At 55.4% G+C, this 12394-nt stretch overlaps 1 protein-coding gene across 2 annotated transcripts; it reads left to right on the top strand.

Annotated features, from left to right (window-relative positions):
• The first annotated feature begins 4706 nt into the window (after positions 1-4706).
• NFKBIE (NFKB inhibitor epsilon) lies at positions 4707-11887 on the top strand. Of its 2 annotated transcripts, none has more exons than XM_027127400.1 (6): positions 4707-5295; positions 7622-7724; positions 8420-8642; positions 9768-9856; positions 9951-10190; positions 10873-11887. In XM_027127400.1, exons 1-6 carry the CDS (start codon positions 4919-4921, stop codon positions 10936-10938), a joined length of 1098 nt encoding a protein of 365 aa, XP_026983201.1. In that variant the 5' UTR covers positions 4707-4918; the 3' UTR covers positions 10939-11887. The 2 variants fall into 2 exon arrangements, with proteins under 2 accessions (XP_026983201.1, XP_026983203.1); XM_027127402.1 differs by having other exon boundaries at positions 4742-5295; positions 9951-10127.
• The last annotated feature ends 507 nt before the right edge of the window (positions 11888-12394 follow it).

Genomic DNA, 12394 nt, shown 5'->3' with positions numbered 1-12394 from the left:
GAAAGGAAATTGAGTCTTGGAACCCTAGGGAACAGCCTTATTCCCAGTTGGATGGTAAAGGGTTAAGGCAGGAGCCAGACTTCAGAGGCCAGACCCATCTGAACAAGGATGGGATAGGGTGAAAAGGAAAGGATTAGATCTAGATGTGAGAAGGGACTAACAGAGGGCAGAAGAGGGGACTTTGAAACCAGCCTTCACTGAATCATCTTCCTACCCTAGGACAACAGCCCCAGAGAAGCAATGAAGTGTGTACATAGCCCTAGGCTGGAGATCAGGAAACCTGAGTACAGATTCTTAATCCTGGCTCTCTCATTAGCTGTGTGACCTTGGGCGAGTGCCTTCCCCTCTCTGAGCCTTAGTTTCCTCATCTGGGCAGTGAGAAAGTTGACTGGACAATCTCTAAGGCTCTGACTTTCTTCTGTGGGTGTAGGAGGCAAAGTCACAGGCCACAGGCCAGGCTGAGTGACTGCAGGTCGCCTGTCCCTTCATGCCATCCACCCACAGTGTTTTTCCCTGTCCCGCTTAGGGGCAGAAAGGAAACTGCCATTCATTCATTCCTGAATGCATCCATTCAATAAACAGGTATTAAGGGACTTCCCCAGTGGTCCAGTGGGTAAGACTCCATGCTCCCAATGCAGGGGGTCTGGGTTCGATCCCTAGTTTGGGAACTAGATCCCGCATGCATGCCACAATTAAGAATCCACATGCCTCAACTAAAGATCCCGTATGTCCTGATGAAGACCCGGCGCAGCCTCAATTAATAAATAAAATAAATATATATTTTTTAAAAATCACATTTAACTTAAAAAAAAAAAAGGTATTAAATACCTACTGTGTGCCCTGTACAGAAATGCAAACATACAATTTCCTGTCCTCAAGGAGCACAAAGTCTAATGGGGAAGGAGGACATGGAAACCAATCATTATGATAGAATAGGATAAAGGCTACACTTGATCAATCTATGTGTGCACAGTCACTGCGGAATCCTGTTGTGTGTCATGTGTTACATTAAAGTCTTTGACATATAGTGACTTTCCCCATTTACCCACAAGAAACCAAGGCAGAAGGAGGGTTAGTGACTTATTCAAGGTCACTTGCTAGTACTCAAAGAGTGGTCCTAGAATCCAGACCTTTCCATAGGGATCTTTGGGGGTCAGAAGTCAGCTTGAGGCAAAGCCTGGATATCTGATCTTTGGGAATAGAGGAAAAGGCCACTGATGGTCCTGCCTCTCCTCTGGGACAGAACAGCCTCTGCCTTCACCCACACACCCACCTCCCACTCCTGGTCCTGCCTCCATTTTCCTACTCTTCCCTTTCCAGGGAAGGTGAAGGGGGCTCAGCCTGACTGTCACTTCAGAACTATCCAGCCTACATGATCCTCCCCAGCTCAGTGAGTCCATCCTCCCTGCCAAAACAGAGGGAGGGTGTGGTCCCAAAAGGCATGGTTCTCCTTCATCCCCATGGCAGAGGAAGAATCTCACTTGATGGCTCATTCCAGTGTCTCTCTCCTACCCATGATTTTTGGGAAGTCCTGCCTACAGCTAACTCCAACCCTTCTTCTGGTATCAGTTCACTCCACCTAGTTCAGTGCTTACTGCAGATGGAGAGCAGAGGTCCTAACCCTGGCGTTTCCTAACCCAGATGGGATCTTCACATTCACCATTTAGTTGTTCTAATCTTCCTCCTGTCCCCCAGCCCCACTGCCTTCCTGACTCCATTTCAGGGGGCTTTGGAAGAGAGGTAGCCCAAGTTCTTTTGGCCAACCCCAGAGCTCCCAAGAGATAAAAGACCACCTCCCCTTTCTCCATACACACACATGCCCCCTCCTTGGAAGCCCCGAGAAAAGAGGGGTGAAAGGAGGGGGCTGTGGAAGGAGCCAGCTAACCGGCTGGTCACCTTGGCAACTGGGCCTGTTTCCCGAAGATGAGCCTGGCTGGAGTGGGCATAGATGGGAAGTGAGAGCACCACAGAGGGAACCAGAAAACAGAGAAGAGGACTGGAGGGGCCCAGCCTTGAAGATTGGAGCTGAGAGAGTGAAGTCAGGACCCTGACCATGCTGTGACCTGAGTCAAAGTCCCCAGGTCATCTTTCCAGATGACACTGCCATGGTCCCTGTTCCCATTCCTAAATTTTCCCCACAAGGGCTTCCTGTCCTAGTACAGGCTACATTCTGGAAGTAGTCAGTGACTCAATGCTGACCTCATGTGGCCAGAAAAGGGGCTGCCAAACACCTGTTATGGTTTAGAGCCAGACACTGGACTGGATTGGGGTATGTTTTTCCTTAAAATCAGCCTCTGTACGTATGAGAGAGGCGGTCCCTGCACACTCCTGAGTTCCTGTGTCCTTGCAGAGAGCTCAGATGTCCCCAACCCCTTAGACCTTCAAAAAGGAAAGAAAGTTTCACTGAAAACATTTTTAAAGTTTTGGATTAGGAACAGGAAAACGCAGCTCTACACTTTCAGATTGTTTGACCTTGGGCAAGCCAACTCACCTCTCTGGGACTCAGCTTGCAACTTTAAAATGGAGGTGATTTTGAACCCAAGTGGTTAGGGTTGTACTTTTTGCTCCAGCCTTTGAGGTTGGGAGAGGAACAGGTCAGGGGAGGAAGTTGAGAACATCTGAAGTCACACTGACTCCAAGGGAAGGAGATGCCTCAATTTCCTTGGGCTTTCCCCTCACGGCTCCTCACTGCCTCATGCTCAACACATCCTCCCCACTCTGGTCATCGGTGGGGATGGAGAGCAGTGGGTCATCTCCTCCCTTCTGCCCTTCCCCCTCCCTTCTCCATCCACTCACGCCCTCCCCAAACAGAGACTAGGTACTTCTCCCAGCCCGCTTCCCTTCCCATCTCCAGTTCAAATGGAACCTCCCCTTCCTCTCACCCCACTGGGTAGTTGGCCCCATGCTGTGCCTCTCTAGCACCCTGTTTTCACTCCTATCTTAGCCCAATCATTCTGTGTTGTAACTTTGAGGGGGCTTTTTGAAGGCTGGAACCATGGGAAAATTTTTTTGTTGGGGAGGGGTGTTGTTGGTTATTACTGTTACTGTGATACTCGGTTTTGCTTCCAGCAGAGAGAACGATGTCAGGCATTTAGGAGAATCTCCATACATGTTTTTCAAGTGAATGAATAAAATGAGGTTTCATGGGGATGGTGGTAGGGAAGCTGCTTAGCAGCTGCCCGTGCACACCCCAGCTTCCTTCCCCCAATGCCAGAGATGGAAAAGGGAGATGTTTTCTTGGGGATGACCTTCTCAGTGCATTGCTGGAACTTGGGGTAGGGGATAAATCATGGGGCAGTGATCACCACGTGAGTGGGGTTTGCCTACATCCTCCTTAGCCCCAGGGAAAGTAGGGATGGGGAAGGAGGAAAGATGTGCTGGGGCTGGGGCTGCCGAGGGAACCTCAGCAGAGTGCTGCCCAGCATATCTCGGGCCTCCCCATCCTGGTCCCACAATAAGGAACTAAACTTCCCTAACCCGATGTCACCACCCGAGGCCACTGTTTCATCCCTGTGAGGAATGACCCCTCTGCTTTTTTAGACAACAGTTTTCCTGAAAAAAATCACTTTCAAAAAGCACATCCTGGGCTTTCCTGGTGGTGCAGTGGTTAAGAATCCGCCTGCCAATGCAGGGGACACGGGTTTGAGCCCTGGTCGGGGAAGATCCCACATGCCCCGGTGCAACTAAGCCCGTGGGCCACAGCTACTGAGCCCGCGCACTTAGAGCCTAGTGCTCCACAAGAGAAGCCACCGCAATGAGAGGCCTGCGCACCGCACCGCAACGAAGAGTAACCCCTGCTCGCCGCAACTAAAAAGCCTGCGTGCAGCACAAGACACAACGCAGCCAAAAATAAATAAATTTTTTTTTTAAAAAAAGCACATCCTCATGTCCGATTCTATGTGATCTGGGAAGTTGACACAGGAGACTCTCTATCCAGGACCCAAAGGGAGAAGTTCTCCTTTAAAGACATGGGTGTCCCCTTTGTCTCCTGGAAAAGCAAGAGAAATTGAGAGCAATGGTCAGGAGACAGGTAGCAACGCTTCCCCGTCCCACCTCCCACGTGCCCTCCCCAGAGGATGCCCAGCTTGTGCAGATGATTAATAAATATTCCTTTAAAAACAAACTAATGGGGTCTTACCTGGTGGTCCAATGGGTAAGACTATGTGCTCCTAATGCAGGGGGCCCAGTTCGATCCCTGGTTGGGGAACTAGATCCCGCATGCTTGCCTCAACTAAGAAGCCCGCATAGAGTCGGCATGCCCCAACTAAGAGTCCGCATGCTGCAACTAAAGACCCCGAGTGCCACAACGAAGATCCCGCGCGCCGCCACTAAGACGCGGTGCAGCCTAAATAAATAAATAATTAATTAAAAAAAAGATCCTAGGAAGCATTTAAAAAAAAAAGAATAAATGAATGAATGAGAAAAATGAATGAAGAAACAGGAAGTGAAGGAAAGAAAGCATGCATGGAATTAACAAATGGAATGAAGAAGGAAGAGGGAAAGAATGAATGGATGGTTGGATAAATGAATGAATGAATGAATGGGTGAATTAACGCACGAGTGAGTCAGGACCGGGGAACCCCTGACTCGGAGCCAACGCAGAGGGCGGGGTAAGGGGGATTCCGAAGGGCGGGGCCTCGGTCCGGAAGCGCGGCGCCTGCCGGGGGCGGGGCTTGAGGGCGGGGCGAGCGAGCGCCTCAGACTGGGCTACCCAGCTGCCCGGAGTAGCGGATGCCGAGGACCCCGCCAGCGTTCCAAGCCTCTCCACGCTTCTCGCCGACCCCTCGGGCCCCCGCAGCCCGGGAAGAAGGCCACTCCGGGCCCAGCACCCGCTCTGCAAGGCGGACCTGCAACCCGGAAAGGCGGCGCGGAGTCGGATTCTGCTCGGACCGGGCCCCGGCGGGCCGGCGCCGCGGGGATGTCTGAGGCGCGGAAGGGGCCGGACGAGACTGATGAGAGCCAGTATGACTCGGGCATCGAGTCTCTGCGCTCTCTGCGCTCTCTGCGCTCTCTGCCCGAGCCCACCCCGGCCCCAGCCTCTGGGCCCTCAGACGGAGGGGGCCCCCAGCCCTGGACTCATCCTCCGGGAACCGCCAAGGAGCCAGAGGAGAAGGAAGATACAGATGGGGAGCGGGCTGACTCTACCTATGGCTCCTCATCGCTCACTGAGCCCCTGTCCTTGTTGGGGGACCCCAAGACCGAGGACCCAGCCCCAGACTCGCGGCTTCCCGCCGCGGGGGCGCTGAGCCCTCAGCAGCTGGAAGCACTCACTTACATCTCCGAGGACGGAGACACGTGAGTATGGGGGCTAGGCTAAGATAGGATCCCTTCCTCCCTCCCAATGCTAACTCGGGATCTCCCCCAGGAGCCGCAACCCCCTATGTGAGAATCCCTCAAGGCACCAGCCCTGGAAGGGGCCGTCCCCACTCTCTCTTTCAAACTTAACTCTCAACCCACTTTCTGTAGCCAGGACCAGTCCGGAGGACCTGGCATCATCTGCATGCCCCACCTTTTGGCAGGGCCCTTACCAGGCACCTGGAAACACAGCTAGCATCTTGGAAATCTATCAGTAACCCATCCCTAGGAAGAGAAAATTCCCCTGACCAGCCCAGTTTTGTTTTGTTTTGTTTTGTTTTTTCCTTACTGGGGGACAGGGCGTCCTTGTTTGCTCAATATCTGGGATTCCCGGCCTCTGACCGCAGAATGCCCTGTCTCAAGGAACAAGAGGGGCCAGTTACAGGCTGCCAGTGGGCCCAGGAAGCTGGGGTTGGGGGTGCTGCCAGGGTGCATTGCTGAGGCTGGCCCTAAGGAGGAGGAGGTGAGCCAGGCTGGGGCACTCTTGCCCCAGCAGACAGACAGGCGGCTGGCTGCCCCAGCTAACTTCCTCCTCTGCTGAGAAAGGGGAAGTGAGGGCTAGAGTCAGCCTTACCGACACTCTCCACCTCCTGAGCCCCACAAGTCCCCCTCACTGTCCTGTGTGACCCCTTTACTTCATCCTTCCTCCCCAGGCCCAGGTGGAGCTTGGTGGAGACTGGGCTGGGGGGCAGTTGAAGTAAGAGACAGTTACGTGGCAGGGACTGGCCAGTTGAGGATTTGCCCCTCGGGGAGAAGAAAACACCGACAGGAGAGGGGGTGGCTGGGATTTGGGGGGGTGAGAAACAGAGTGGAGGGGAGCTGGGGTCCCAGATCTGGGATGCTGGAATGAACGGGGCTGAGGAGGCAGGAGATATCTGTCTTGACCTGATTTTTTGGAGATGCAAGGGTCCTGGGTGGCCTTTGAGAAAGATAGTCTCTTGACCCAGTGGGTGACCCTAGGCCTTTTTGTACTCTGTGTCCAGATCACCAGCCCTCAGGCCCACAACCAAGATTGTGTGAGCTCCGTGCAGAATACCTATGGCTGACCTTTGACCCAGGGAGTGGCGGTTTCTGAGCCCGCCCTCCTTTGTTAACCTCCCAGCCCCTGCCTTGACCATCTCTAGTAGAGACAGATGTGGTGTCTAGACCCTAGGGAGGTTGGGGGGAGAGGTGTCAAGACTCCCCTGGGGGTTCCCTGAGAGGAGGGGGCACCTTCTTCCCTCCAGAGGTGTCTGGGCTGTGGGACATATGGAAATGGGAAGAGGAAGTGGGAGGAGGGGAGACTGAGGGAGAGAGGGAGGTGGCTGCAGGAATGTGACCAGAGAGCAGGCCCTGGCCGAGGGGATTTCCATCGCGGTTCCTCCCTCCCTCCGTCACTCTCTCCTGGGCCTCGCCTGCCACCAGAGCCAGCGCCCCTCCCACCCGAGCAGCCCCCTCCCCAGCCCAGACGGGCCTTTCAGCTGAGCTACCCGCCTGTCGAATGCCCCGAGGCAGCTGTCCCTGGCCTAGACCCTCCAGCTCCGGCTTTCATTTTCCCCACCTGATGTGGGGAAACCCCAAGGCTGGAACTTCCCCTCCTAGCCACCCCCCGCCCCCCAGGTTACGGCTCTTTATCCCCCACCAAGCACACATTTTCTGCACTGCCAGACCTCCCCTCGGAGGCGCGCACGGGAGCGGGGGCCCTAGGTCAGGCCCCTCCCACGCCCCGCCGTCTGAAGAGTGGCCCTCTGGCCGCCCCGTGGAGGGCAGCAGGATAGGGTTCTGCCCTGCTTCCTGCTCCTCTGCCAAGAGCTTCTGTCTCTTGGAATGTGTTTCTGAGGGGGGAGGGGAGTGATCCCACCCCTGCCCTCTCTGTCCTCCCCGCTGAGGCGGGCAGAGATGGGGAGCCCAGCCCTGGAAACCCCCTCTGCACCACCCCAGCAGCTTTCAGTTTGGCTTTGAGCCTGCAGCTGCCCGGCAGGGCCCTGGAGCCAGAGGGGAGCGGGGTGTGGGCAGGCTGGACAGGAAGGACCTTGTCCCGTCAGCACCCTGCCCGCACTCTCCCTCAGCCAAGGCCCTCCTGAAGGCCAGAGATGGGAACTTGGAGCTCCCACCCCCAGGATCCTGGCTTCCCGCACCAACCCTCACTTCCTGGCCCAAACTCTCACTTCCCGCACCTCCCGTATGGGTGGCAGCTTAGACATTGATGTGTTCCTTCTAACCCCAGGACCCCAGCCCACTCTCTGTGGCCTGGGCCCTGACCCCAAACCTTGGCTCTTCCTCCCAGGCTGATCCACCTGGCGGTGATTCATGAGGCCCCGGCTGTGCTGCTCTATTGCCTGGCTTTGCTGCCTCAGGAGGTCCTGGACATTCAGAACAACCTTTACCAGGTGGGTGGAAAGAGTGGGCTGAGCCCAGATACCTGTGTCTGTCCCAGCAGCCATCCCCAGCAGCAGCACAGCATCCTTAGGCTGCTCTCTCAGGAAATCATATGCCAGACGCTGGGCTAGAAGCTGAGGATGCAGAGAGGAGTAAGAAACAGCCTCTGCCCACAAGGTGCTCAAGCCTGGGCTAGGGGACTCGTGTCAATACCTAATTACACAGCATGGTGACAAGAGTTGTGATGGAGATGCGTGCCAGCTGCTGTGGGAACCAACGTCTGTGGGAAGCAGCCAGGGAAGGCTTAACATGAGAGGTGACTCTTCATAGAGCATTCAAGGAGGAGTTTGCCAGGTGGAGACTGCCTGGTGCCTCTGTCTCCTCCCCCCAACCTCTCCCCATCACCTAAGGTAACAGAGGTCTCCCCAGAAGGTGAGATACTAGACACTGCCCCCCACTCCATCCTTTCTCCAGGGGCTTAAGCGACCTAAAAGGAGAGCAGGGGGCCACTCCCCTCACCTTGCCTCCAGAATCGGGGTCCCAAGAACTTGGTGGGGGGTAACAGAAGGAAGACCAGGACCATAGCCTTTATAAGCAGTCCTCAAAGAAGGTGCTGGCCTCTGGCAATTTCTGTGCCCATGCTAGCATGTTCCTGGAAGTGGGAGCATGCTGCAGTGGCCCTGTGACCCTCTCTCTGTGCCTGCAGACAGCACTCCATCTGGCCGTACATCTGGACCAGCCAGGTGCAGTTCGGGCCCTGGTGCTGAAGGGGGCCAGCCGGGTGCTACAGGACCGACACGGCGACACGGCCCTGCATGTGGCCTGCCAGCGCCAGCACCTGGCCTGTGCCCGCTGCCTGCTGGAAGGGCAGCCAGAGCTAGGCAGAGGACCGCCTCACTCCCTGGACCTCCAGCTGCAAAACTGGCAAGGTGCGGGCAGCCTCAGGGCCCATGAGATGAGGAGGGGACAGGAGACAGGGACCCCACTCTTGGGGAAGGGAGGGTCACAGCTTGTCCATTGATGATGCATCTCCAGTTCTAAGCACATGGGTACTCAGAATACCTTTGCTTAAAGAAAGAATGAATGGACAAATGAGTGAATGAATGGGTTCTATTTCGAATTTATTGAGAACTTACTGTATGCTAAGCAGAGAGCTAAACTTTTCCCTCAAGATATTCAGTTTAATAGAGATTAGATGAACTCATTAATTTATTCAACAAAAATGTACTGAGGGCTTTCTATGTGCCAGACACTTGTAGGAGCCAGGCTTGCATCTGTGAGAAAAACAGAGAATGTCTGAGGCAAACAATAAACATAAGAAGTGAGTCCTCTAGGAGGTTAACAGGCAGTCACTGCTGTGGAGACAGTAGAGCCGAGTGAGGGGACTGGAGTGGCGGGGGGTGATGTGATTTTTAAACAGGGTGGTCAGGGAAACCCTCGTGGAGCCCGGACATTTGAGCAGAGATTTGAAAGAGGTGAGGGGTGTGAATCTGAATCTACTTCTCTAAGCAGAGAGGGGCCCAGGCCAGAAAGGAGCTAGCAAAAAGGCTAGGGGAGCTCATGGGAGGAGGTGGCCCCTGGGGAGGGGCTGGGGGCCTGAGGATCCAGAGAGCTCTCAAGAAGGTGGCTTTTGGATGCGGCCTGAAGGCAGGTAGAGTTTTAGGAAAAGTGAGTGAGTGAGTGAGTGTGTGTGTGTGGGGGGGGGGGGAGGGGGGGGTGTGGGGGGTTGGGGGGGGGTGTGTGTGTTGGGGGAGTGTGTGTGCATGGGGGAGGGTGTGTGTGTTGGGGGACGGTGTGTGTGTGGGGGTGTCACTCAGCAACCTGACCCCTGAAGCGTGAAAGTTTCAATAACATGACACTGAAAAGGTGGAAACTTTGAGTTCCTTTCCCCCCAGACTTTTGAGGGGGTTTTTGGGTTTGTGTTTTAACAGTCCTGTGATCAGAGGCACTGAGTGGGCAGGGGGTCCCTTGGGACTGAGGGGTAAGGGAGGCCCCTGAAGAAAGGGAGAGAGAGCTAGCTGGTGGATGCAGCCCCCACCCTCACCCCATCCCAGGTCTGGCCTGTCTCCACATCGCCACCCTGCAGAGGAACTGGCCACTTATGGAACTGCTGCTGCAGAACGGAGCTGACATCAACGCACAGGTGAGGCAGCCAATCAAGGTGCTGCCCAGCCCAGGGCCCAGGCCCGGGATGCTTTCTCTTGAGGGCCTTGGCTGACACCCTTCTTCCCCGCCAGGAGGGCACGAGCGGGAAGACAGCGCTGCATCTGGCCGTGGAGACCCACGAGCGGGGTCTGGTGCAGTTCCTTCTCCAGGCTGGGGCCCGGGTGGACGCCCGCATGCTCAACGGGTGCACACCCCTGCACCTCGCCGCGGGCCGGGGCCTCAGAAGCATCTCATCCACCCTGTGCGAGGCAGGTGCCGACTCCCTGCTGAGAAACGTGGAGGACGAGACTCCCCAGGACCTGGCTGAGGATGTAAGAGGCAGACACTCAGCTCTACTGTCCAGGACCTCCCTTGTGGAGACAGGCGCTGTAATAGCTGAAAGGGTCAAGGAGTTAGGAGCCCAGGGTGTAAATCACGGCTCTGCCGCTCACCAGCTGTGGGACCTTGGGCAAGCCTCTGCCCCTCTCGCAGTCTGTGTTCTTAATTGGTCAGGACCAGGGGCCCAAACTTGGACTCCTACAGGAGCCGTGCAGCTAAAGCGCATCAGAGAAGCAGGCTGGGTGTAAGAGAGCCAGGTGGTGGGGCCTGCGGGAGACCAGACAGTCTTTTGTCTGAAGGTCACTCTACTCAACTTCAGCAGATACTTGTAGAGGAGGAATGTGGGCCCAATATTCCCAGGTCTTGGAATTTTTTAAGACAGATGAAACCTAGGTTTTCTGTAGAATCTTTCCCATTTTTAAATGTTTGATTTAAAAAAATATTCAAAATGTTTTGTGAGTACCCTTTCCCAACACCCTCCTCCCAAAACAAAAACAGGCCCTAGAAGCCCTGGGGGACCACTGTTTTGGGGGTTAGTAGGAAGATTTGTTCCCTGATGTCCTTCAACGACACTTGGTGGGGAGGAAAGGGCCCAATAGGTCTCCCAGCCCCCTTCCCCCACCACTGCCTTTGTCCACAGGCCCTGATCTTGCTTCTCTCCATCCTCTTCCTCAGCCCTTTGCCCTTTTGCCCTTTGATGACCTGAAGATCTCCGGGAAGCCACTGCTGTGTGCTGACTGAAGCCGGGACAGGCTCTAGGGCCCCGGACGCTCCTCCCCTTCCCATCTGAAAGCTGGAGCCACAGCTGCTACAGTCTGGGCCCAGGCCATGTGCCCTGGGGACTGCTGAGGCCAGAGCCTGGGGCCAGCACAGTCCCGAGCTGAGAGGAGGGACCGCAAATAAGAGAGCCAGTCTGGAAGGAAGAGCTTCCAGGTGGATGGAAGGACCCCGAAAGCCCCAGGCAACCTGGGCGAAGCCTGTTTACCTCTGTTGAAGATGGCGGGGCTCTTGCCTCTACCCACGTGGGGTCAGCTTGAAGCTGCCAGCCGGTAGGCAACATGGACTCTCCTGAGTGAGGAGAGACACTGAACTGTGAGTGAGCAGGGCCCTAAAGGGTTCCATCTCACTGCTGAGGAGGACTTTGAAACACTGTTGTTTAAAGACTTCACACAGAAGGCCCTGAACTGAGCCTTTGGGGATGGGGAAGTTTCAAGAACATGACACTAAAACAGCAGAGACTTAAACACACACCCCCCACCCCACTCCCGCCCCGAGTTGTTTTGTGCGTGTGCCTGTTTGTGTGCATTGGGGATTTTGAGACAGGCCTGCCCTGTGACCTTGTGGTGGAGGCAGAGAGAAGGAAATTGTCACTTGAGCAAGGTAGGGCCTTGTAGGGAGGGTAGGGAGCCTAATGGTCCTCAGGCCTCTCTGTCCAGCACAGTCTCTTGCCCTTTCTGTGGAAATGCAGTTGGATGGAGGAAGAGAAAGAGGAGTGAGAAGATGCAAGTGGGAGGCCTCACCACGGCCCTGGAGGACCCTGGAGAGAAGGGCTAGCCTGTGGAGGGTGACACGAGGGAGCGTGGCTTCGTATGTTGTTTTCTCTCATTCCACATATGTTTGAGGCACCTGTTAGGTCAGGCCTATGCTGGGATAGAATATGTGGGAATAAAACCGTTTCTGGCCCCTTGGAGACCTAGTCTAGTGAGGCAGCCATTAAAATCATAAACATCCAAATAAATATGTAATTGCAAGTCGCGATGGAAGGCAAAGAATCGTGGGAGGGAGAGCAGTGGAGTGGGTGTAGGGCCATACTTTGGGTGGTCAGGGGAGGCCTGAGTAGGGGTTTAGGGGAGAGCTTTCAGGGGAAGGCTTTTGGTGAATTAGAAGAACTGAGAGCAGTGGGGCTCTGCAGGGTGGGTGAGGGGGCAAGGTAGACGGGGACCAGGTCACGCAGAAAGAACCTCCGAAGGTCATGAGGATGCGGGGACAGAACTGCTGCCCAGCCCCCGAAGGAAGGAGACATCTTCCTGCCAGAAAACGGGGAAATGGTAACATAAGGGGATGTGCCTGGGATGCAGAAGCTGTGTCCCCGTTCCTAGGATGGCAGTGGTCACCACCACCTCCGGGCCGGTGGTGAGGGCTAAGGGCGATGACGAAGCAGGGGCGGCACCGGGCTGGAGCTCCCACTCCCCCGACC

Source organism: Aethalodelphis obliquidens, unplaced genomic scaffold (assembly GCF_003676395.1).
Source record: "Aethalodelphis obliquidens isolate GAN/ISIS:26980383/991018 unplaced genomic scaffold, ASM367639v1 scaffold31, whole genome shotgun sequence".
In the NCBI taxonomy this organism is placed as follows: domain Eukaryota; kingdom Metazoa; phylum Chordata; class Mammalia; order Artiodactyla; family Delphinidae; genus Aethalodelphis; species Aethalodelphis obliquidens.
This window is presented reverse-complemented; position numbering and strand designations above follow the sequence as displayed.

Coding starts and splice junctions, on each gene's coding strand:
- NFKBIE (XM_027127400.1), top strand. CDS start 4,919: ATGTCTGAGGCGCGGAAGGGGCCGGACGAGACTGATGAGAGCCAGTAT. Junction 5,296..7,621: donor ATCTCCGAGGACGGAGACAC/GTGAGTATGGGG, acceptor TCTTCCTCCCAG/GCTGATCCACCTGGCGGTGA. Junction 10,191..10,872: donor CCCAGGACCTGGCTGAGGAT/GTAAGAGGCAGA, acceptor CCTCTTCCTCAG/CCCTTTGCCCTTTTGCCCTT.